This window comes from Dendronephthya gigantea, unplaced genomic scaffold, assembly GCF_004324835.1.
Source record: "Dendronephthya gigantea isolate DGI-Jeju-01 unplaced genomic scaffold, DenGig_1.0 000189F, whole genome shotgun sequence".
Lineage (NCBI taxonomy): Eukaryota > Metazoa > Cnidaria > Anthozoa > Malacalcyonacea > Nephtheidae > Dendronephthya > Dendronephthya gigantea.
This window is the reverse complement of record NW_021163199.1, coordinates 980-28776: the sequence shown is the minus strand read 5'-3', so window position 1 is coordinate 28776 and position 27797 is coordinate 980. Positions and strand designations below refer to the sequence as shown.

General features: G+C 34.9%; 1 protein-coding gene across 1 annotated transcript; it reads right to left on the bottom strand.

The window, feature by feature from the left end:
* Positions 1-12254: 12254 nt before the first annotated feature.
* On the bottom strand, positions 12255-14360 carry LOC114538598. Its single transcript, XM_028559730.1, has one exon. The coding sequence runs from the start codon at positions 14233-14235 to the stop codon at positions 12799-12801; it is 1437 nt and encodes a 478-aa protein (XP_028415531.1). The 5' UTR covers positions 14236-14360; the 3' UTR covers positions 12255-12798.
* Positions 14361-27797: the final 13437 nt, after the last annotated feature.

Here is a 27797-nt window from a genome sequence, read left to right as displayed (position 1 = left end):
AAAACCTCAAAAGCGCGGATATCGTCACACTTCCGCTAATCAAGATAATTATGTGTTTGGCACGTAAAGACGTATTGGAGATAAGCGTTCAAACAGAATTGGAACTCCGCTGAAACTGCTTTGAATCTAAAACAAACAGGATGTCACACGCGCTAAAGTCGATTGAGACAAAAGACGGTATCAAATAATCGCGTCGCGGAACGGGAGAGGAAGTTGAAGCTAAACGTGCGAGGGAGCATCATAAAAGGAATTCATACCGGTACAAGCATCCATAAAATTTACAAGTTAATTTAAGGGTTATAGAGACTGTTGCGAGTGTTTTGTTTACGAATAAACGCACGCGGTGACCATACAATGAACGAGAAATTTCTATATTACGCAAGGCCGTAGGCCGAGTGCAATATTGAAATTTCGAGTTCATTGTATGGTCGGCAACTCGACAGCAAACAATCCGAGTTGATTGAGCTTCGCTACAGGCTGTCACTTTTTATTAAACATGGCGTCCTGCGAACAAACTATGATTCTCATGATATGTCGCCAGGCAACAAGAAACCACGTCATTGATTTTTTGGGCAATCGCGTGACTAGATTTAGGCCAGTCCACGAATATTGTGTCTTAATAGGGGTTAATTACTTTTTTTGAACTTCAGTGCAAAAATTAATAGCAAATCTTTTTCTGGTAAAATGAACAAGAATTTCTTTGTTAGTTTTCAACAAACGAAAATGTTGAAGTACTTTTGAAGTGGTCTGAGTGCGTCATTTGAGTCTTAATAATTGCTTATATTACGAAGTTTCAGGCTCATTTTCAACAAAACTTCATCCTGTGTATCTATAGTAAAAGGTTTACCTGGAAATATTAATAAATATATTCGGTGTAATCAACATGTAACTAAAGTACCACCACTAACGTATTTTTTATTTCATTTAAAATTATTTGAAAAATAGTGAAGTGAAATAAAAAAAGAACTCCAACATTTCACTTCAAGATATGGTGGTGTAAGGTTAAGGTATAGAATTGGGAAACTATATGAAACTTCAAAATTGTGCAAAAATATAAGCATTAAAGGTAATGTTCAGTCGTGTAGAAAACGGTTTATTATTTGATTTTTTATGTTTCCCAATTAAAATATGACGATTGTGTTGGTATTTATGAAATATTAGTTCTCTTTGGTTTTGAATGAATTTTATGTAGAGTGTGTGTCCAGAAAAATTCGAAACATGCAAAATTCGAAATTGGTGGGAAATTAGTGTGTTACGAACAGAACCATTGCCCGAAACCGACACTCTTAAATTCCCGTAAAAGCAATGTCTACATGGCTTGAGGGTTTTGCTACGGCTAGTTTTAATTTATGACGTGTGAAAATGGACTTGACTTCATTAAAAAAACGCAATAAATAATTGCTAAATGAGCAATCGCACCGTAATGATTAGCTTCGATCTTAATACAACCAACTTGTGGTAGCGTGTGTTTCCCGTGTTTGCACACCTGTGATAGCCACTAATTCACCAATATCAACATGTTTGTTGGGGCACCATTTGAGCTGTGAAACTAGTAGAAAATGTTGAGACACGTTAATGAAACTACAATATTGTACGAAAATTGAAGGTAGTGTCCAAGCGTACTGTAACTAAATGTTTCATTTACACTTTAATTTTTCATATTTCCTTATTAAAATATTATATCAGTCTTTGCGATAATGGTTTTTAATTAATTTGAACTAGAATCTGTGAAATTCGGCTTGACTTCACTGGAAAATACAATACTCATGTACCACTTATTAACCGTACATATATACCTATACAAATCCCCTGATTCCCCTGAATCTACTTAAAGTTTAACTTTCATTTACAAAGGTTGACTGAATACCATTTTTTTTTCTCTAGCCGTGATGGGAAAAGTACCATCCTGTTCATGATTCCTAGATCTTGCACTTGACGACAGTCCATGATTTTATCACAAGACTATAACTAGTGATTATTGGAGGCCTACATCAATTTATTAAACCTGAATACCTTCTTTTATTATTACTAAAAAATTGGAAATAAATTCTCTCATGGTTAATACAATATTCGAACCATCGAACCATATGGTTATTTAATTCACTTCATCCTTTTCTCCAAGGTTATAATGGTCTCCAAGATCTCGTAGTCTAGTGGCGAAGACAATGGTCTTACAAGTTATATGTCGATTGTTCGAATCCAAGTGTATCTGTTTTTCATTATGTCCTTCGCGAAAAGGATAAAGCAAATTAAATAACCATAACTGTTCAGCGAAAGATCCCATGGTCTAGTGGCAAAAACAATGGTTCGAATCCATGCATGTTTTATATGTCATTCAAGAAAAGGTTAAAGGAAATTAAATAACCATAGCCATCACTGTTTTTTATTATGGACTTCGAGAAAAGAACAGAGTAAATTAAATAACCATGGCCGTTGAGCACAAGGTGTCGTAGTCGAGTGGAAAATACAATGGTTTTCCAAGTGCCAAGTCAATGGTTCACTCCATGAATTATTTTTCATTCCGACTTTAAAAAATTTTAATGAATAAATTAATGGCAAGCTTCAACACAAAAAATTGTAGCCTAGTGGTGGAGACAAATAATCGGAAAATACTTAAACGCTATTTACGGAACATACCTAAACGCTATTGCAAAACGACAAGGAGCCAAATTTAGTATTGAAAACGCTGCGCAGTCGCAGTAAACGAATAATAATCCCACAATAATCGGAAATGTAACATATACTAAGCCCTCAGCTTTTGGAGTTGTATCCACTGCGTGTCACGTTCTTTTTTATATTTTTCATTATGAACTGAAACCTGAACGTTTAAGTAAAAAACATCGTCAATGATCTCAAAAGAGGTAAGTCGATGGTTCGAATCCGAGTATCGCTGCTTTTAATTATGTCCTTCGCGAAAAGGATAAAGTAAATGAAATAACCCTAGCCGTTCATCACAAGATCTCGTAGTCTAGTGGAGAAGGCAATGGTCTCCCAAGTGGTAAATCGAATTCTAAAACGACAAAGAGCCATAGTCTGTATAAAAATGCTGCGCAGTCGCAGTAAACGAATAATAATTGTCCCACAATCATCAGATTAAGCAACATAATATATACGAAGCCCTCGGAATTTAGAGCTGTATCCACTGCGTGTCAAATTACTCACGTGCTTTTTATCTTTTTCATTATGAACTGAATAAAATTTAAGTAAAAAACATCTTCAATGGTGTCCCAAGTTACCAGTCAATGCGATGGTTCGAACCCGAGTGTACCTATTTTTCATTATATCGTTCGAAGAAAGGATAAAGTAAATGAAATAATCATAACCGTTTAGCACAAGATCTAGTGGTCTAGTGGCGAAGGCAATGGTTTCCCACGTCGTAAGCCGATGGTCCGAGTCCAAGATTCGCTGTTTTTCATTATGTCCTTCGCGAAAAGGATAAAGTAAATTAAATACCCATAGCCTTTCAGCACAAGATCTCCCAGTCTAGTGGTGAAGACAATGGTCTCCCAAGTGGTCAAAAGATGGTTCGAATCCTACCATAATCGTTTTTGATTTTGACTTTCGTTAAAAGGATCGATAAAGTAAATGCAATAACCATAGTTGTACAGTACAACATCTCATAGTCTAATGGCAAAGGCAATGGTCTCCCAAGTGGTCAAAAGATGGTTCGAATCCTACCATAATCGTTTTTGATTATGACTTTCGTTAAAAGGATCGATAAAGTAAATGAAATAACCACAGTTGTTCAGTACAACATCTCATAGTCTAATGGCAAAGGCAATGGTCTCCCAAGTGGTAAGTCGATGGTTCGAATCCTACTGTAACCGTTTTTCATTATCAACTTCGTGAAAAGAATAAAGTAAATTAAATAACCACGGCTCTTCAGCACAAGATCTCGTAGTGTTGTAATCAAAATGTTAGTCTCATGTGTCGCCAGTCGAAGGTTCGAATCTCGTTTTAGATGAAAATTTTGTTATTAATCAAACATGGTTAGGTTATGGTGAAAAAGTTGGTGCATGCTTTCAACAATCACCAGTTAGTCTTGCGGTAAAGTCGTGGACTATCAAGTACAAGATCGTAGTATCAAAAACAGCATGGTACGTCTCTCATGGCGGTGGAAAACAAAAGGGAAAAAAAGGAAAAATGGTAGGCATGTTGCTCGGGGACGTTTGTACTCGGTTAATCTTTGCAAATCAAAGTTGATCTTTAGGGAAACCAGGGGATAGGTTGGGTGAATTTAGGGGTATACGAGTACAAAAAAACTTGGGCGGCCTCGGCTCCCGGGGCAAGGAAAGGGTATTAGTGAGAAAACACTAAATTTAAAGTTTTAGACTTTTTGTACTCATTTAAACCTCTTTACCCCTATTTATCCTCCCATTTACCCCTATCTATCCCTACTTTTACCTATCCTCATAAATCCCTGACTACCCCCTAACACGATTAAATGTTTGAAAACTAAAGCTTGCTTTGAAAGTCAGGAAAGCCGGGGGAAACGGAACTCCCCTCAGTCTACGCCTCGTTCAAGGCGAGAGCATATTCGCCCTCTCTTTCTACTCCTCTTACACTAACAAATTCTCGCTTTATTACCTTCTTCTTTTTCGGTTTATCCAGGGCTTGAACCATCGACTGTATACTTGGCAGATCATCGCCTTCACCATTACACCACCAGTTACGTTCTTGTAGTGCAAGCCTAGAGTTTTTTTATTTTACTCTATTTTTTTTGGAAAGATCTTTAATGAAATAAAAGAAAAAAAAACATTCCAATCTGGGACTCGAACCTCCGCCTTTAAACTCGGAGAGCACTGCCTTTAACAGTACACCTCACGATCTTGCATTGAAAGGCTACACTTTTTTATTTTACTGAATACCTTTTTGGTAGGATCTTAAATGAAACTAACAATTTAAATGAGTTCGGTTACATGTTCATGATTTTTTCTCGTCTAAAACGCAAACAATTGTATCTTATTCGTAGCTTGTAAGTTGTAACCTAATATTAGCCACTTGTGTTGTCGCTAAAATATCACATACAGTTCCTTAAAGCACTATCTTTCCATAAGTTAGTTATATGCGGCCCAAGTGAAGCTAATGGTTACGGTGCGATTGTTTTGTATTTTTAATTAAGTGAAGTCACAGTAAAGTACAAGAATTAATAATGCATTTCAAAATAGGCTTAAAAGAAAGAAACTAAAAGAATTAAGAATAGCCGAATTCATATTAGGGCGGATTTATATTAGAAACTCATCTTAGACGGGAAAGTTATAAGTGAAAACCCGTCTGAATATGAATTTGGCTATGGATGAATTTATTCGTCCTTGACCGTGCTTATATCAGAAACTCGTCTGATTTATCCGTCTAAATACGAATTTAAGACGAGTTTCTCTTCCAGACGGGATTCCCGATACCTCGTAGTCGTACTCTCGAAGTAAAGTAAAAAGCAAATTCCGATCAAACAAGACATGTTGAGAATTAAAATATAATTCAAACAAGACACAGATTGAGAACGTAAATTTTCTACTTATTACAAACTCATCTTCAGACAGAATGAAATACAATACTTTACAACGCATATATATATATATATATATATATATATATATATATATTAATATATATATATATAATATTCGACAGAGAGAGAGAGGGCACGTGTCAATCCAGCATGTAGGCGGAAGGCCGGTAAACCATATTGTTGTAAATATAGCATACATATTTAGTTTTATTTACATCCTTATCATTTTCAGTGAATATATACAACTGATTTTGCGATTGATTTGAAATATTGCTAGATGCAGATCAAGTTAAAACTTTGTGCTTTCAAATTATCCGAACTGAAACTCCCAGGTGCCAAAGGAATATCTTGTATAGTTAATGAGATGGCTATGCTATTAAAAGACGACTTGTATCATTTCTTGTAATTCAAGCTCGTAAATTTGACATATTGGTATGAAATTGAGAATTTAGCCTTAGTTTTCCCGACAACAAGAGCTGTTATTCCTAAGAACTTGGGCTAGTTGGTTGTCTTGCACGGCATGCTGTTCATGGTGAGAAATTTTGGCTCTACGTCATATTACGTCATGAACCTGGTATAGTACAGTTCAACAACTTTCAATTAGTCTTATTTTTTTTAATCATCTTCAAAATGGCGTCTAAGTAGCTACATATAAGTCAGAGACGCATTACGATACTTCCCCGGATATTGTTGTTAGATATGTTCACACGATTAGTTCAATTTTGTAGGATCTAATTCCCTAAATTCTGATGAATTTCTTACAGCATATGGACTTGAAAGCAAATCAACCAAAGCCAATGCAATTAACAATGTAAGGCAAATTGACCAAGACCTTTTCCTCTCACGAAAAACATGCAAAACATCCTTTCTTCACCACATGCATGAAAAAGATTTTCTATTTTGACCAATAATTTATTTTAGCCATAACACGAGAACAAGGTTCAGGCGCGAAGACCGCGTGTGTTGAAGAAGGATGTTTTGCGTCTTTGTACGTGGCTTCTGAGACAAAAACTTAGCATCCATCTCATTTGAAGTGATTCTAAATTTAAAACGATAATGTTGTGACGTAATTACAGAATAGGTCCATTGTATCCGCTAATTGGATGGTGTATGTGAACAGACCTTTAGCAATATAACTAGAAATACATGCATGCAAGGTCCCCTCACCTGAAGCAATAAACATATATTTCCATCACTGAAACTTTATATATGATGCTCGTTTCTGCTGAATGATCGAAGTCGTAAAGTAAAGTAAAATCCTATATCTTGGTACAATTATAATCATAATTGTGCTACGAATAGTTTTAAATACTACAATTTTTAGCGAAATTTCCATTACTTTTTAAACAGATTCACCTTAAAAAATAAATACTTTCCAAATCAAAATAATTTCAACGAAATTGTTGAATAAATTCCAAGAGGTGTCATACATTTGTTGATAAATCCACACATTAAACTTACAAAATACTTGCATGCTCTAAAATACAAAATCTACCCATTTACCTGTTCAAAAACACTTTAAAAATGCTTCAAAATCGTAGATTTTTTACCATGCATTTGAATGAAAGTTTTTCTATCCGAAGGCATCTTTCACATTATATTTTAATCAATTTTACGACTCAACTTTTCGCATATTTTTAGACCATCCAAATGAAAAATATTATTTTAAAAAAGTTTTATAATTCAAGATACAGTTATGCTGACGTGAACCCAAATTTTAATTTAGCCAATCGCACGTTTGTAAACGTTTGCTAGTTACCAGTTTTAAACTCGTCTTAAACTCACGCATGCGCATAACTTACAAAAACGCCCAACGTCCATGACTTAATGGCGGACAACTTTCATTTCGCATTTGCATTCCCGCGCGGAATTAGTACCCTCGCCCGGTGCTTCGCACCGTCTCGGCGATTATTATACCCCTTATTACACTACCTCGTTTGCAAGCTTAAATGCATTGCCTGTGGCAGTCTTGTAACCAATTAAATCTTTTTTGTAGTCAAAATGGTCCAACTAATTTATCAAGTCCTCTCGATCAGTTTTTTCTCCAACATCCAAAAATTTTCTAGTTTTCTCAGCGCTTGAAAACGTGATGAAACCAAGATGAGAACAATTTTCCCTCGCGTTCATTTCATCACTTAAGATAAGTTCTTTAAGGAAGTCTCTCACTTTAGGGTAGTGCAAGACACCGATAGACGCGGAATTATCCCACAGCACAAGAATATCTTTTCTACACGCTAAAAAATCAATGCAACTATGTTTCCCTAGAAGCCATAAAACATGCTATACCTTTGATGTCTTGAGTTGAATCAATTTCTTCAGACGAACTATGATCTGTGTTGTGAAAAGATACATTTAGATAGAATTATTAGGTTTCATGGCATAGTCCGAAAAGCATCTGGCGATCGAAGATGAACTATGTATCCTAAAATTACCTCCAGGGTACCCTCAAGATGCGGTATATAGTCTCTCGCGGCATAAAAAGTGCATTTTTGGCTGCTACGATTCTTCATGTTGTAATTATATTCTGTCTATAAATTAAAATTCGTGACTATAAAAAGCGGATTCGTCAAAATCGCTCCGGAATCCCAATTCTACATAAAGGCAGCTATATAACATCGCAGTAATACATATCAAAAGATCGAGCTGTGTCACACTTCTTACGTCATTGGCCGCGCATGGAATGTTAGGAATTTCGCCAGTAAAGAATCTAACAAGTACGATCGTACTATAGGGACCAGGAACTGCGTAACCGAGTTTAATTTCTGAACTGCATTGTATTTATAACAATGGAGAGGACAATGTATTTCTAATCGTTTCCGTTTACTTATATATAGGCTGAATATTAATGATATGTATATATTATTTGCTCCAATATATCAAGAATTGCTTGTTACTTGTGTTAAGTAGCTTTTATTTTCTCTATTTACGCGAGGTAAGAGATCTTTACAAGCTTTTACTAAAGTTCAATAATGTTCTCTTCTTTCTCGTTCTTCTCTTCTCTTCTGATTATTCGTCCTTTCGGACCTCGGTGTCTTCAGTTCTTGTCTTGGATTTCTGTTCTGTCAGGTTGAGCTTCTCCAACGTTTCATATACTTTTTTACTCCGCTAGTCCACTGACTGTTCTGTTGTTGTGCGCCTCCTTTTATAATAAAATTTGAGGGGATCTTGAAGACGCCCTGTGCAAGATGGTGTGATTCACACAATCCAATCAGCGTTGTAGGTTGTAAGTGTGGGTTGGCGTTAGAAGCTCGGTCCAGCTCTCATACTTTGTTTACTTAAGGCCGGTGACGCACTAGTCAAGTTGGTCTTTTACTTAATCGATCACTGTTAAAACTTGTTCACAACTTGAAATATTTATCATCAACTTAAAGTACAATTATCAACTTATTACTCTGTGAACCGTATCTCAACTTATAAACTATTTTACAAATAATTTCATCGAATTAAGCTTTTAGTGACGTAAGGCTTCAAGAGCTTAACCGAGCAAAATATAACAAAGACATGATTGACATAAACTAGTATACCGCCTAGAACTTATGTTCTTGAGTCGTGACACTTGTAATTTGTACGACACACTATTGTTTCGGAGGAAATCCCATGGGCTGTCACCTTATGACAGGAAAAGTAATTTTGTGATTCCGAAGGGTCATAATAATATTTACTTTACACTTCATTTTATGTGACATGCATGTTCCCCAAGTAATTTCCTCATCTATATTGACCTTCTATTTCTTAACAATACTAAATTACATTATATATACGCATTTCGTAACACTTGCTTCAAAGGTCAAAAGTAAAAATTCTAACTCCGTCAATCGATGCGGAATATTGCTTAGAATAATTGTGCCAAGTTTCATTCCGATCAAACAAGTAATGATAGAGCCTTTTGATACAGAGTTTTTTTAAAGTGTCGCCCCCTAACAAGAAGAAGAAGAAGAAAATTAGCAGCGGTTAGGGACCAGTTCCTGGGCCAAAAATCGAACTTTAATCATAACTTCCGCAAAACAGATATCGAAATTTTCATTTCATATACAGTTTAAAGAAGTGAGGAATGTTTTTCCTGTATCAGTATCACACAAGACCACAACGCGACGAAGCGCTGTGCAGTGCCAGGTATTTAATAATGCAAGTTTATTCAATACGACGCCAATTAATAATCACAAACAAACTAGTTCAATATTGAGAATGTGATAACCTAGATGGTCAAAACCATATGTAGACGAATATGTCGAACATAAACAAAATTACGCCTTACTTGAGTGCATCGAAAATGGAAATTATCCTGGAATAGGCTGGAAATATTTATGTGGCAAAAAGCGCGTGTAAAAGAGCTGTTTTCTGGTTAATACCCTGTACATGCAGGGTGCATAAAAAAAAGGTAATCCAACTTTGGTGCGCTATTGTACGTGAACTACTCATTCTATTGACGATTTTTTTTCACATTCCGAAAGGTTTATAGGCTTTTAACTATCGAATAACATGTTTTAGATACCAAATGGTGAAAAAATGAGCAAATAGGAGGCTGATAAAAAGTGTTAGTCGAAATCGCATATTTTCACCTCTGAGAGTTGGGACTAAAACCATTGAAAGCAGAATTTGCAGAATTTTGCTTTTGAATAAACTACCCGCATATGCATATTAAGTAGGAATAAATCACATCAGGAGAACATTCCAAGCAATGCTGCATAAAATTAGTGCAAGCTGTGACATGGTCGTGATTAATTGTTTTTTCTTTTGTTACGCACTGCTTTAATTAAGCTCAAAGGTGAAAATATGCGATTGCGATTAACATCTTCTATCAGCCTCGTATGTGCTCACTTTTTCACTATTTGGTATTAAAAGCATGTCATCCGATAGTTAAAAGCCTGATCTCTCCGAATGTGAAAAAATTTCGTTCATACACTGAGAAGTACACGTACAATAGCGCACCAAAGTTGGATTACCTTTTTTTATACACCCTGTATACCACGACTAGCCCAAAGCCGTTTGTTTTTGTTTTTGTACTTGTCTGCGTCGATTAACCCTGTAAAAACAACTTCAGCTTTCTAAATGAATACGTTGATCACCTACGATGAATCAGGATCATTTGGGAGCTTGTAGTCCAAGAATACGATCATTTTGACAAATAACGAACACAGACTGTGAGGAAATGCAAAGACTCAAAGAGAAACAGGAACTGGGTGGGGTTTGGCTCTGTGATGTTGGCTGTGGCCACTGAGCTAAGTTACAAAACTGGAACGATATCTCTATCATTTTTTAGGCCTTTTGTTGAATAATTTGTATATTTTTTAAATTGCTGATAATCACAGATAACCGTTCAAAAAACACCGCGTTTAAAAATATTGAGGAGAGCATCGAGAAATTCAGTTAAGATCGAGGCCTTGGGAAATAATTAAAAAATTACACTTAATCAAATAATCTGTGATTATGGATAGGATTTCAAAAATGCTAGAGTGGTTTGTCGTCAACTTGGTTATCAAAATGCTCTTAGAGCTCTTCAGGGAGGTCAGGTTCCTCATGGTTCTGGACGGATATGGTTAAACCGGGTAGAATGCACAGGAATGGAGCAAAATTTGATAAGTTGTATTCATAGAGGATGGGGAGATCATGATTGCAGTCATGACGAAAACGCTGGAGTAGAATGTGTTTCAACAGGTAAAGGTAAAAAAATAACAACATGTTAAGGTGCTCAATGAGCATATATCGGAAAAACGCTAATGTTTTCCTATTTCTCATTTAAAAGTAATTTTTTCCTCCTGTTCTGACACAATTTTTAAAAACTTGACCTGGTAAATCTTTGAAAGTGGGTTGAATTAGGGGGCCGGCTTAACAGAATTTATACCTCAGATTTGTCTGTGCAATTGTATCAATTGTATCTATATGTGTGAACGAATACCCTGGGTAGCTAAGCGCTCAGCAAAAGGAAAAAAGCTTTAACTTCTATGTTAAAAGTCACATAATAATTTGCCCCGTGACATATAGTCTATAATTTTCAGTAAGATGTGCTAGTTAAGATACGTGGGGCATATGTTTTAATATATCTGCACATACGCTTTTATGTAGAACAGCGTATAATTTCGCACTACTACGAAATACGAGCATAACATCATTAGTGAGTGTGCTTTCTCGAACCGAACTGCGCCCTAATTCGGCTAATTGTTTACGGCATTTCTCTACCTTTGAATTCTGCGTACAAAAGAAACCTCAGTCTAACCGCAGCCGCACCGCATTGTGACCGCGACCCCACCGCAATCAGACCGCGACCGCACCGCAATATGACCGCAACCGAACCTCAACCGCAGTGTTAGGTTATTTCTGGGCAGTACTGTATGTAACTAAGTCTGCTTTCCAAGAGTGCCGCGTATACTCTTATATGACAAAATTTGACAAATAAGTAAATTGTTAAGAGTTTTCGTCATTACAGCCAATGATGTTCGCGACAAGCTTATATTGATAAAATTGTCTTATCAATTCTTATTCATGGAAATGCCAGCCGTTAAATGCTAGCCTTTGAGATAGCTGAAATTGCTATATTTTCGTTATTTTGGGTCTATTTCTATACTAAAGCCGCCATCTTGGATTGATTTTTAAGTACCCAATGCGCATGCTTCTCCGCCATAGTGTATTAAATTTCTAGCCATGTTACAAAAGTCGTTTACCTTGTTCGTGTTAAAGAAGAAATAATAACTTTTTTTGTATGAATCTTCATATGAGAAATTGTAATTATTTACATTTAACGCCCTGGGAGAAATCTTTAAAATATATAAGATATTGTAAGAACTGCATGTACATTCTTGAAACCGGACATGAGGGAAAATCACAAACTTTATGGCTTGAGTTGAGTATCAACTCAACTTTGTTTAAACACGGTATTACTCTTCAGGACTTACATGCAATTAAATGAATACAAACCTTAAACATTTACAATTATACTTATGTTACTAATTAATTAAACACAAGTTTGCTTTTCAACAGTGCCGCGTATACTATTATAAGATAAAATTTGACAAATAAGCAAATTGTTAAGAATTTTCGTCATTACAGCCAATGATGTTCGCGATAAGCTTATATTGATAAAATTGTCTTCATGCAACAATATTAATTCATATTCATTGAAATACCAGCCGTTGGTTGGTGGTTTGTAACATGTAGAGTAATAGATTAAATTTCTTTTTCACTTTTATCTGGACCACTGCTACTAGTCACTTCAGTAAGTTTATCGTAACAATGATTTGCAAATATCTCAGCGTGTTCATCATCTACTGTTACATTACTGACAATTTCCCAGGTCATTTTGCCGTTAATGGTGTAAATATAATGAGAAAATGTACAGGGGCATCATGGGTAAGGTCGTTTATGAAACATTCATTTAGTTTATAAGTCACGTTTTGTTCTCCACCAATATTAAAAGACCCCATACTTGATATTAAATTGCAGGGGCATTTGGGAATTAGCTTGCCGGTGATGAATGGGCTGATTATTTCTATTGGTTCCATTACTCCACTGACTACAGTCTCTTCAGTTATATATCTTTCTTTCTTCACATAAGATTTGATCTCCTCGGTAGTTTCTTTGGCTAATTTCCAAAATTCGCCATCATCATCTGGTGCGTACTTCATATAACAACCATTCTGCATGTACACGAAATACCCTAAGTAATCCTTGTCTGGTTTTGGATCACAAAAGCGCAGGGCATTGATAGGAAACGAGAAATCTATCTCCGTATCTTTAGGGTTTCCATGTTCCATAAATCTAGAAAACGCCAAATGTGCCGCTGCCGTGATAGCTCCAGTTACTGTGCAATTATTTGCTTTGCAAGTTTGTATAATGTCACTCGATTGCTTCTCACTAAATACTTTTATATTCAACCGGCATGGCACGGATAATTTAGACACTTCTGGATTTGGTGGGAATTGTTCGTGATATGGATTATTCGGCTTCTTTTCCCTTTGGCGAGTTATAATTTTTTTCATAAGAACTTTCAATATCGGTCCCAGACCGCAATAGGTTAGCAGCAAATTATAAAGTGAATGCCAAATTCGATGTCGAGTAACAATCTCATGAAATTGTGGCAGCAAATCAAGACTGGGGATTTCCTGATCAACACTGCTAGTAGCGTTCGCGAGTTCGTTCATTGTATTAAGGAACAGCTTGCAAAACTTGACAGTAGACACGCCGTCGATACTTGAATGGTTAAATTTAAACATTAATGTATTTACATATTTTCGATTATCAGATAGGAATTCCTCTCGCAAAATCACAACTCGCCATAACAGACCATTTCCTCTCTGTTTTGCTGTATATTCAAACCAGACATCTTGCCAGTCCGAAGCCTTTACACCGGAAGTGGTGATATCTAACATTCCAATGACTTCACATATTTCCTTGATTTCAGAATATTTATCACCATTCGTCGTTGTTGTTATGACTGCTCGAAGCATTGGCTGTCGTTTGGCCAAGAGTATCAGAGCGTCGCGAACGTGTTGAAGTACCAAGCTCTGTTTCGATGCTATGGATATCGCGAAGCATATATTCGATGCACCAGATTTTTCCGTGGAAAGAATATCTAGGACTTCTTCGAGCGCCCCAAGTCGACGTCGGTTTGAACGAAAGGTTGCTGGCAATTTGCTGTTTCCTTCGCTAGTGAAGTATTTCAGAATCTTGTATACAAGATATACGCAGACTGTAGACAGAAAACCTTGAGTTATTGACTCAACACTTGCCATGTTAGTACCAAAAATCAAGTTTCAACGTACAGCGAAAGTTTGTATAATCAAATTTTTGGTTAAACCGGGTTTTAACAAGGCGGAATTTTGAACGATATTTTTGGCTTGATTTTGTGTTCAATTGTGGTTGGTAAATTAAGTGGTCGCTTCGGTTGGTAAATTAAGTGGTTCGCTAGCGAAATATTTGCATATTTTCTTTTGAATTTTAACAGTATAAAAAAATTAGTTCGACTTGACTGTTCTCAATTCAAAAGAAAATATGCAAATATTTCGCTAGCGAACGATTTTGCTGCATGTAAGTGGAAATCCGCCTTAACTCTCACAATTGAGGGGAAAAAACTGTTCGATTGCAACTTTCCGCAACGTGCAATATCGCTGAAAGAACTGTTATTTCGTGACCTCTTGAACAGAACTAATGTAAAAGACAAAGAAAAATGTCCGCTCCATGTGCAAAATTCCTCCTAGTGGAAAACAGTCTTAAAACTTCATTAGTTTGTAAGCTGGACTCTACTGTGCCTCAACATAGAAATGCGTGCGCGAGAATGTGATTTGTCCCAACCCAGCAAGTTCACATAAGGCTATTTACTTCATCCCGCTTACCCAGATAATGACAAGATTTAAGTGAAACATTACTTCAGCACATTTTGCCAGAAACAAGACAGGTTTTAACCCAGAAATATCATGTAACAAAGCTTACAAAAGTCGTTTACCTTGTTCGTGTTAAATGAAGCACTAATAAATTTTTGGTAAATATTCTACTGAAAAAAATCTAACCTTGGTAGACTTTATAAATTCAGTATTAAGAGCTTTTGAGTTCAATTGCATTATGATATACTGTATTATATATCTTTAACCATGTCTATGAAGGTATGTCCAAGGCTTTTGAAATACTTCACTGGCAAGCAAATAAATTGCCTGGAACGTCTAGTTCAAACGGACGTCAACTTGGGTTTTCTGAAGCAGTCGTAATACTCATGCCACAGATGGAAAAATTCGGTGCATCGAATATATACTTAACGATAGCTATAACATCGTGTGGGAGATTACTACATCTATGATGTTCGCGACGCTCTCATACTCTTGGCCAAACGACATATACAGACAATGCTTCTGGCTGTCATAACAACAACGATGAACGATGAAAAATATATCGTTATCAAGGAAGTCAGTGAAGTTGTGACAATGTGACAAATATCCACTTCTGATAGGTTCGGTCCGAAAGGCTTCGGAATGGCAAGATGTCGGGTTTGAAAATACAGGAAAATAGAGAGGAAATGGTCAGTTTAGGAGAGTTGTAATATTACAAGAGGAATTCATGTCAGACAATCAGAATATACAAAAAACAAATGTTTAACTTAATTCATTCATGTATGGACGGCGTGTCAAGTTTTGCAAGGACCTCCTCAACAACATGCATAATCACTAGCGAACGGTGCCAGCTGTGTTGCCCAACATACTAAGTATTTGTGCCACGAGTGTTCAAAAATTAAAAAAGTTCTCCGCACACTAGAGCTTCCTGCTTAAGAACGCTGCAACGAATGGTATTTAAAAAAAACACTTTTGAAATTGAATACCCTTAGTAAAAAAAATTAAATTTGTCAAATAATAAACTTCTAGTATGATCAATAATTACTTGTACAACTCGTATATCGTCATAAATAACGCATTTTTCCAACTACTGAGCAAAAATCTAATTTTCCACTTTGGTTGAATCATCTGAGCCACTGTCAGTGCATTCGAGTGATCTTTAAAAAAAATATATCATAGGTGCAATCTTAAATGTTGATTTTTATTGACAATTATAATAAATATTGTTCTGAAATATTTTGCGAAACCTAATGTAGTCTAGGACCTGTATACGAGTTTCTATGCATTCCATTTAGCACAGGCAATCTCAACTGTTTTAGGGTCATTTGACCATGGCAGTTAACATGGCATATGTGCCAATTAAAACCTGATTCCGGGACGACACCTGACTCCGCCCTGAAACGGCAGTGCCGACATAGCTCTAACTTCGAAAAAGCAAAAGCAGTAGTCTTTCTGGAGTGCTTATAGTGTTTAGAAGGGTTGCTTTTAGGCAGTGTTGTAGAAAAGGGGGGGGGGCTCTTTAGGGAGGAGCCCCCTTTCTTCAAACGCAGAGGGGGCTGAACCCTCTTTCCTATTTTTTTCCAGCCAGTTTACTGATGTAAAACCATATTTTTTCAATTTACCAAATTGAATTCATTTATTTTTGTATATTAACTTTTATCGACAAAGAAATGACCATTGTTAACATATATCTAACTTTATTTTTTTCGCCTTTTCGCCCGCGCATCATTCCGCCCAATCTTTACCGTTTAGCGTGCGGTGGAAAAAATAAAGGCCTGACATTCAGGTTAACATATATCTTAGGATTTCACAAATGCATTGTTTAACAGCAAACAGCTGGCAACTAAATTTACAAAATTAATATATTTACATATTTATACAATTTTGAAAATTAAATAGTAACTTCAGTTTGATTGGTCGATGAATGATGGTAAACTTTATTTAAACAATGATAAATTATGACGTGATCCATATTATGACGTCAACCATGGCAAATTTATCTTCTCGAGACCCCCCCCTTCTACAGCACTGCATTTAGGGTTGGTTACGGGAAGGGAAAATTTGTCGAACTATAGTATTTAAGCGGTTAAAATGGCCATGCACCACTTTAGGTTAAGTACTAATTATGCATGAAGTAACTAATATGCCTGGCAGAGATTAAATTTTCTTATTTCCTGAAAAAAATGTCATGGGACCTAAACCTATCCTTAATTTGATATAATTATACCAGTTTTCGCAAGGATTGACATGGTTTTCTTTATATATAATTTTTTTTTCACTTTACCCCCTCCAAGACATCATTTTAGCCATATTTTGCAGCCTTGTTTGCTTTTTATCGCCCAATTCGCTATCATAATCCATGCATTGGCATAGTGATAGATTTCTAAAGAAGATTTCAGCAATGTCTCGTCATGTTCTGACGCAGTGCCTGCAGTATACTTTATCTTCGATATTTGGTCTTTCAATATTTCTTCCAATATATGCCGCAATTGCAATGCCTCGACGCTTCTTTGCCCGATAAGTGCTACTTCTTCGTCTTTATATGTATTTAAATTACTGATCCAATATTAAGTCATTGTAGAATAGTTCCAAAATAAAATTGCGAACATTAGTTGTACTTTAAAGGAATTACCCCATTACATATTTATAGGACCAGCCATCAACAACAAAATTTCAAAAATATTTGAAATCATTAGCAATCTTCGCGAAATTCCTCGTGGGCTATTTGGGAGAGGAAGAATGAAAATATCGAGGAAAAATGAAATCAGTTATCATGACGACAAAGTAATTTTTGTCACAGAGGAAGCTATTTAAACGCATAAGCGACAAGTGTGTTCGCCGTCTTTGTTAAAATGCCGCCATTGGATGATGTACATTATGTGAGCTTAGCAGAGGAAACTGAAAGGGCTCTAAAGAAGCCGATTGTCTTAAATTGTGTAGTTATGGTAAAATCAAATAATGAAAATTAATATTATAGGATTATACTTATTTGTTACGAGGATAGAACGAGTTTGCTAGGGATTAACTGTAATTAGTTCCAGATATAATTGACTCAACGTCGTCTGGCGACATGGTTTATTCGAGCTACTATGATAGTATGGACGCAGTAGAGACTCGTGGATTGTCCTAAAGCACACGTCTTTTATTAAAGAAGAATGAAAAAAAAATTGAGTAGCTGAACCGTTTGTGGAGTTATATGTATTCAAACAAGCGCACCATGTCTCTGGCTCCAGGTTCAATCTGTAACTGGAGCTGCGAATCTGAAACTGGAGCTGACTGGCTTATCGTCTACGCAGTAGGCTACTTGTGTTGTTGATGGCTGATCTAAATATGTTATGAGAGGTTTTTTGCTTTAAAGTGCAACTAATGTTTCCAAATGTTGCAATGGTGGCATATTATAAGAAATATTGAAAGACACAATATCAAAGATACATACACTGCACTGCTTCAGAACTTGACGAAACTTTGCTGAAATCTTCTCTAGACATCTATCTTTATGCTAAAGTATTATACTTGCGAAATTCGGCAACAAAAAGCGCTAGCAAACAAAACGGCAAAATATGCAGGTCTTTTAATTTTGATTGGCAATTTTTGTTGGGCGCTAACATGACAAAAAGGAGCAAATTTTTGAACGCAAGTATTCGAAAACTCGTCATTTGAAAAATATAATAATTGTGCAGATAAAGGTGAAATAAGCTTCGGAAATTCTGAAAAAAACTCTTACTCAGAGCCACCCATGGTAGCTCCTAGTAAGACTCTGCCCTTTCACCTTCTACAAGCTGAAATATATACAAGTAAAACCACACTAAGCATCTACCCTGGAATAAATGCCAATCTACAGACCCAAAATTCAACTCATCTCCTATAAAAATATCATTTCCGACGATCTAGAGACTCAAATTTTCGAAATATTCCCCCTTCCACCTTAATTAACGTGAAATATTCAAAGGTAAAACGAAGATAAAACGAAATCATTGTTTAACAGCCATATTCATTGGCATAAACTCAACATTTTTTCATTGTAATTATACCATTAACGAGTAAATGACCTGGCAAATTGTCAGTAATGTTACAGTAGATGATGAACACGCTAAGATATTTGTAAATCATTGTAACAATAATCTTATTGACCAGTTGCAAATGTTATATTAAAGTGGAAAATGAATGCAAGACAACAAAACGAGACTTATTGTTAATTAAGCTAAATGATTGTTTCAAAAACAATCTTATTCATCGCGTAAACTGTATTTTCTCATTATATTCCTACACCATTAACACCTAAATGAACTTGCAATTTTTCACTTAACTACAAGTTAAGCCCCATTAATCTTGTTCAACAAAGCTTGGGAAATATTTTAAATTAACGAAGCAAAAGGATTTGAAACCTACAAGTATTAAAATTTATAATCAAAAACAAAACGAAAAATTTATATCTTAATAAAATACTTTTTTCTCCGATTGACAGTTAAATTTCTGATGCGACTTGATATTTTATAGACAAATTCCTTGTCTTAGCCAATCATAGGGACCAATTTTGCATCGATATGATCACGCGTATGTGCATAACTCGGATGACCATCCATGACATGGCAGAGGACGACTTTCGTTTCGCATATGTTCGCATACACCCGGGTGTAAATACCTCAGCGAAATTAGTACCCTCGCACAGCGCTTCGCGTCGGCTTGGGGAATAGCCTACCATCTGTTAATATAAGTTATCAAAAAGCTTAAAAAGTGGTATTTTTTTATTTTAAAGGCGAGTGTTTGCCCTCCTTTCCCTTATTTAATGTTGTATCTGCAGGAGCGTAGCCAGCCTGACGATTAGTCCCGCTATGCAAATATTTTTATGTTCCTTGACTGTGAAAACAATCAATTTGTAAAGAAATGAATAATTATAATGACTTGAAATTTGCATAGCGGGACAAAATCGTCAGGCTGGCTACTGTGTACCTGTTGTCAGATTTGCATGCAGTTTTGTATCCAGTTTGCATCCTTCAAGGAAGCACTTTCCTTGCGATAGTAACTCCTAGTAATTACATTACTAGAAATACATGCATGCAGAAGCCCCTTGCTTCAGTTGAACAAAATTAGTTGTTCAAAGGACCGTGGTCAATTCGCGTCAATTCAATTTCAGGTTTGAAAATACAATTAGGTTTCTTGTGCACATTGGATATTGCGACGAATAATTGGTTATCATCATGTTTCAAATCATTTTAATCGCTCTTTGATCCGCTATGTACCTTAATTTCAAACTTAGGCAAAGTGAGGCAAAAGAGGAACGAGCATCAGGAATTTGCCCACCGGAGCTAACACCTGTTGAGCAGTTAGTGAGTTAATTGATAAGTTCAAGGAGAGAGATCAGAGGGATGACAATGATAAGAAGAAGGAGGAAGAGCAGAGTAGATTGAAAGGAGCAGAGATGAGAAGAATGTCTTTGAAGAAGCTGGGAGAAACAAGCAAGAGGACGAAAGGGAGTGATGAAGAGACAACACCAAAGAGAACGAGGGCATCAGGGAGAGAAACACTGGTATATCTGAGAGAAAAAGAAGAAGGAGAGTTAGCAATGAAAAAAGAAGAATTGGAAATGCAAGCGAAGGAGAATGAGCAACGAGAAAAAACTTTAGATTTTACTGAAACAGCAGCAGGAGACACAGCAGGTATTTGCCAATATGTTTCCTCAAATGCAGCAACAACAACAGCAGCAATTACAACAACGACAACAGCAGTGGCAACAGCAACAACAACAGCTAAAGTTTCAACAGCAACAACAAGCACTGGAATCAAAACTATTAATGACTCTAATTGAAAAAATAAATAAGCAGTAATAAGTGGCAGAATTTATTTTAAAATTTAACTGTATAAGTGTTTACTCAATGCCATGAGTATATTTGTCAATAATATTTACAAATTTTTTAACTTAATTAAAGTATTTACAAATTAATTCCTTAATAATTATGTACATATTAATTAACTGCCAGTCAGTTTTGTTAAAAAAATTGTATATAATTTATTGTTGATTTCAATCTAAATTTATTTATTAAATATATTTCATTGTGTAATAATGAAAAAACAGAATTACATCATATTGATATGTTGATGCTCTTGCGCCACTTCAATTTAGTACGAAATATTCCTCCAATGAGGGAGGGTCTGCACTAAAATAGCTAGCTGTGCCATTTCCATATTTACAGGCGAGGGCATTTCTTGGCAAAATAGAAGATGAAGCAGAAATAAAATAAAATAAGTTTCAGAAACAAAAACGTTAGGTGTTATTGTCGATGACCAACTTAAATGGAATTCACATATAAATACGATTGCCACTAAAGTATCAAAAGGCATAGGAATGATTCGACGAATGACTTCGTGCCCCAGTCAACCCTTATTTCAGTATATAATTCAATTGTCTTGCCCCACTTTGACTATTGCAGCTTTGTTTGGGATATAGGAAATGCAAACGCAAAAATTTCAAAAAAGAGCTGCGAGACTCATAACTGGAAAACCATACGATGTCAGATCTAAGGTTATATTAGAAGAATTAAGCTGGCAACCATTGATGGAAAGATGGGGTAACAATAGGCCGATATTTATGCATATGAAGATGAATGGTGAATACTTAGAAAATATATCTAACTTGTTTGTCGTTAAAAATAATGAAAATTATAATTTACGTAATAATGATATCGATTACAAACTAGAAAAACCTAAAACAAATTTTCTGAAGAAAAGCATCAGCTATGCAGGTGTAAAAGTTTGGAATGAATTACCAGTGGCACTGAAATACAATTGCTTGTCATTGAACGCATTTAAAACCTTGTTACGGGACAGAACTCAGCATAATACCTAAGTTTTTAATAAATGTGGTGTACTGAGTAATTAGTAATGTTGTAACTATATATAATAATTGTAATAATTAACCTAAATTATTTTGTAAATATGCATTGTGCAACGGCCCTTAAAAAAACAGCTTTAACATTACAAGCCTTAAAACTGTATCTATGTTGGCATTTGCTAAACAGTTCTGTTCTTCTATTCCATGATTTTTCTTTGTCTGATAGCATTATTAATCGTTTTTCCCCGGTGCATAATGCGCAAAAAAGTCCGGTGCATAATGCGCAAAATAATCATAATAAATGATGGTTGCCACGGCAACAATGATGATCATTATAATGATCATGATCAAAATTAGCATAATAATCATAATAAATTATGGTTGCTATGGAAACCATGATGTTCATTAAAATAATCTTAATCAAAATTATCATAATATTCATAATAAATTATGATTGCCATAGCAAGTATAATGATCAGTATGATAATAATTAGCATAATTACCATAATAACCATTATATCTGATGGTAGCTATAGCAACTATGATGATCATTATGATAATCATCCTCAAAATTAGCATAATAATCGTAATAAATGATAGTTGCCATGGTAACTATGAAGATCATTATGATGATAATGATCAAATTTAGCATATAATCATAATATATTATAGTTGCCATGGAAACAATGATGATCATTATGATCATAATTTGCATAATTAGAATAATAATTGGAAGAAATGATGGTTGCAATAGCTACCCTGATGATCCTTATGTGGATCATGATCAAAATTAGCATAATAATCATAATAAATTATTGTTGCTATAGCAACTATGATGATCATTATGATTATGATAATCAAAATTAGCCCATAAATCATAACGAATCATGGTTGCCATAGCCACTATGATGATCATTATGAGGATAACGATCAAAATCAGCGCAATAAATGACGATTGTTATGGCAAAAATGATCATCATTATGAACATCATGATCGTAATTAGCAAAATAATCATAATAAATTATGGTTGCCATGGCAACTATGATGATCATTATGCTGATCATGATCAAAATTAGCACACAAATCGTAATAAATTATGGTTGCTATAGATTATTATTCTAAGCAGGATCATGATTATCATAATGTTGATCATGGTTGGATAGCAACAATAATTTATTATGCTAATTTTGATCATTATCGTAATAATAATCATCATGGTGAACATAGCTAATATTATTTATTATGAATATTATGCTAATTATGCTAATTATGATCACACTGATCGTGATTGTTGCTATGGCTACTATAAGTTATTATGATTTATATGCTAACTTTGGTCATAAGGATCATCATGGTTGCCATAGTAACCATAATCTATTATGAATATTATGCTAATTACGATCATGATGATCATAATGATGATCATTTTTGCCATAGCAACCGTCATTTATTATGCTAATTTTGATCATGATCGTTATAATGATCATCATAATTGCCATAACAGCCATCATTTATTATGATTTAATATGCTAATTTTGAACATGATCATGATGTTGATCATCATAATTGCCATGGCAACCATAATTTATTAAGATAATTATGCTAAGTATGATCATGATGATCATAATGATGATCATGGTTGCAATTTCAACCATAATATATTATGCTAATTTTGATCTTTATCATCATAATGATCATTAGGTGGCCATGGCAATCATCATTTATTATGATGTATATGCTAATATTGATTATGATCATCATAATGATCATTATATTTACCATGGCAACCATCAGGTATTAAAAATATTATGCTAATTACGATCATGATGATCATAATGATGATCGTTTTTCCATAGCAACAATCATATGTTATGCTAATTTTGATCATTATCACCATAATGATAATCATGGTGGCCATAGCAATCATCATTTATTAAAATTTTTATGCTAATTTTGATCATGATAATCACAATGATCATCATGGTTGCCATGGCAACCATAATTTATTATGACTATTATATTAAATACGATCATGATGATAATAATGATGATCATGGTTACAATATCTACCATCATATATTATGCTAATTTTGATCATTATAATTATAATGATCATTATGCTGAACATAGCAACCATAATTTAGTATAACTTTTATGCTAATTTGGCTTATTATGAACATAATGATAATCACACTTGCCATGACAACCAACATTTATTATGATTTATTATTCTAATTTTTATCATTATCATCATAATGATCGTCATGGTTGCTATGGCAACCATTAATTATTATGATTTATATGCTAATTTTGATCATGATCATCGTAATGATCATCATTGTTACCATAGCAACCATATTTTATTATGAATATTATGCTAATTACGATCATGATGATCATAATGATGAACTTTTTGCCATTGCAAACGTGATTTATTATGCAAATTTTGATAATTATCATTATAATTATCATCATAATGGCCATAACAACCATAATTTATTATGATTAATTATGCTAATTTTGATCATTATCATCATAATGATCATCATAGTTGCTGTAGCAACCATAATTTATTATGATTTCTTATGCCAATTTTGATGATTATCATCATAATGATCATCATGGTTGCTATAGCAACCATCATTTATTATGCTTTATATGCCATTTTGATCATGATCATCACAATGTTCATCATACTTACCATGGCAACCATCATTTATTATGAATATAATGCTAATTAAGATCATGATGATCATAATGATGATAATTTTTGCATTGGCAACCGTAATTTATTATGATAATTTTGATCATTATCATCATTATGATCATCACACTGGCCATAGCAACCATAATTTATTATGATTTATTATGCCAATTTTGATCATTATCATCGTAATGATCATCATAGTTGCTGAAGCAACCATAATTTATTATGATTCATATGCTATTTGGATTGTGATCATCATAATGATCATCATAGTTGCTATAGCAACCATCATTTACTATGATTATTTCGCAAATTACGATCATGATGATCATAATGATGATCATTTTTGCCATAGCAACCGTCATTTGTTATGCTAATTTTGATCATTATCATAATAATGATAATCATGATGGGCATTGCTATTATCATTTATTATGATTTATATGCTAATTTTGATCATGATCATAATAGTGATTATCATGGTTGCCATGGCAACCATAATTTATTATGATTATTATGCTAAGTACGATCATGGTGATAATAATGATCATCATGGTTGCAATATCAACCATCTTATATTATGCTAATTTTGATCATTATAATTCTAATGATCATTATGCTGAACATAGCAACCATAATTTAGTATAACTATTATGCTAATTATGCTAATTATGAATATAATGATAATCATGCGTGCAATGCAAACCATCATTTATTATGATTTATTATGCTAATTTTGATCATTATCATCATAATGATCATCATGGTGGCTATAGCAACCAGCATTTATTATGCTTTATATGCAAATTTTGATCATGATCATCACAATGTTTATCATGGTTACCATAACAACAATAATTTTTTATGAAAATTATGCTAATTACGATCATGATGATCATAATGATGATCATTTTTGCATTGGCAAACGTGATTTATTATGCTAATTTTGATCAATATCATCTTAATGATGATCATAATGGCCATAGGAACCATAATTTATTATGATTTATTATGCTAATTTTGATAATTATCATCATATTGATCATCATAGTTGCTATAGCAATCGTCATTTATGATGATTTATATGATAATTTCGATCATGCTCATAATGATCATTATGGTTGCCATTGCAAGCATCATTTAATATGATTATTATGCTAATTACGATCATGATGATTATAATGATGATCATTTCTGCCATTGCAACCGTCATTTATTATGCTAATTTTGATCATTGTCATCATAATGATCATCATGGTTACCATGGCAACCATAATTTCTTATGATTATTATGCTAATTATGATCATGATGATCATAATGATGATCATTTTTGTTATTGCAACCGTCATTTATTATGCTAATTTTGATCATTATCATCATAATGATCATAATAGTGGCCAAGGCAATTGTAATTTATTATGATTTTATGCTAATTTTGGTCATGATCATGATAATGATCATCATGGTAACCATGGCAAGAGTTCTTAGGGTCGAAATGACCTTAACCTATTCTCCAACTTTAAATTGGTAAAAAAGTCCGACTTGTTCGATTGAAGCTCGACGTTCCGACAAGTAGGAGAGCGCGGAGGTCGAAACGCAGCCTTGGGCGCGAGCTAGGCTGAAACGCCCGCCGGTGCAGATCTTGGTGGTTGTAGCAAATATTCAAATCAGAACTTTTAAGACTGAAGTGGAGAAAGGTTCCATGTGAACAGCAGTTGGACAAAGGATTAGTCGATCCTAAGAGGTAGGGAAATTCCGTTACAAAGCGTCCAAGTCGCACACCACCTATGAAAAGGGAATCAGGTTAATATTCCCGAACCAGAACAGGTATTCTGCCACATGCCACATAGTAGCACAAGCGGCAACGCAACTGAACTTGGACACGTTGGCGAGAGCCTCGGGAAGAGTTCTCTTTTCTTTTAACGGGCAAATGTTACCCTGAAATCGGTTTAGCCGAAGATGGGGTTTCACGTCAGGTGAAGCCCCAAGCTGCTTTTAGGGCCGGTGCGTTTTCGGCGGCCCTTGAAAATCCGAGCGAGTCATTAATTTTCCTGTCTGGTCGTACTCATAACCGCAGCAGGTCTCCAAGATGAGCAGCCTCTAGTGAAAAAACATGACAGGTGAGGGTTTAATCTCAGCATATCGTAGCAACAAGGCTACTCAACTGCTTAAAATACCCCGTTCTTTACTCAAGTCATATGCAAATGATTTAGCTCTGGAAAATTTAGATTTTGATCGTTGTAGTGCTTGGGAGCATGGTCAGCTCCGTGGGCACGTTGTGACGCAGGAGGCGTGGAAGATCGCGCCTCTATTTCTGTTCGTTTTTCGACACCCTTAGCTTAAAATTTGTAAAGACTAAGGGATCGATAAAGCCTTGCTTTCACAATTTATATTCTTACTGAAAATCAAAATCAAGTGAGCTTTTGCCCTTTTGCTCTACTTGAGATTTCCGTTAAACATTGAGCTCACATTAGGACACCCTGCATTATCATTTGACAGTCGTGCCGCCTTAGTAAAACTCCCAACCTGACAGATAGATAGATAGATAGATAGATAGATGGTTTATTGACTTAAAACTTGCAGCCTCGGCAATAGGCTCCGGCTGAAAAACCTTAAGTGTTACAAAAAGTATGATCTATGTTATTAAAATCCATAAAAATGGAGGTTCAATTGGTAAAACTATCTATTTACATTATTTAGTGTCTCAGATATATTATACGTATTTACTAGAGTTGAAATTGATAAAATCGTTTTTAAATCTAAATGTTCTACAGTTTGGAACTTGAAATATTCTTCTTTCTCTCAGAGATGCCTCAGATAAATTTAATGCTGGTAATAAATGGTGTAATTTGTCTTGCGGATCATTAACAATTTGCCGAAAAAGTTTATCGGTCAAATTTTGTCTTCGATCGAACAGTGACAAGAGACCTAGTTGATTAAGTGCATCCTCGTACGAATGTTCGGGGAGGATTATTCTGCAAGCTCGGCGTTGTAATCTTTCGAGATCGTCTGACAGGTATTTTGTAAGGGAATCGTGGAATACTTCGCACGCGTATTCAGCAACCGGCCGAATACAAGTAACATAGAACAAGAGAAGATCCTTGGATGGTAACTTTGCCCGTTTCAATTGTCGCAAGAAGTATAGACGAGTTGAAATCTTCTTGCATACAGTCTCAATATGTTTATTCCATTTGAGGTTGTCGGAGATGGTTAAACCGAGTAGTTTTTCACACTGGACTACTTCGATGTTTTTGTCGTTGATAATAATAGGATCAAACTCTCTCTTTACAGTTGAGAAACTTATTCGAAGTTCCTTGCATTTGGACTCTTTTAACTGCATACCATCACTTCTGGATTTTGAAGAGAATTCGTTGACATACGCTTGCATTATACTAGGTTGATCTTTATTTATGACTTCAGACATAGTTGAATCGTC

Excerpts from the sequence above, each read along its gene's own strand:
- LOC114538598 (XM_028559730.1), bottom strand. The coding sequence starts at position 14,235 with ATGGCAAGTGTTGAGTCAATAACTCAAGGTTTTCTGTCTACAGTCTGC.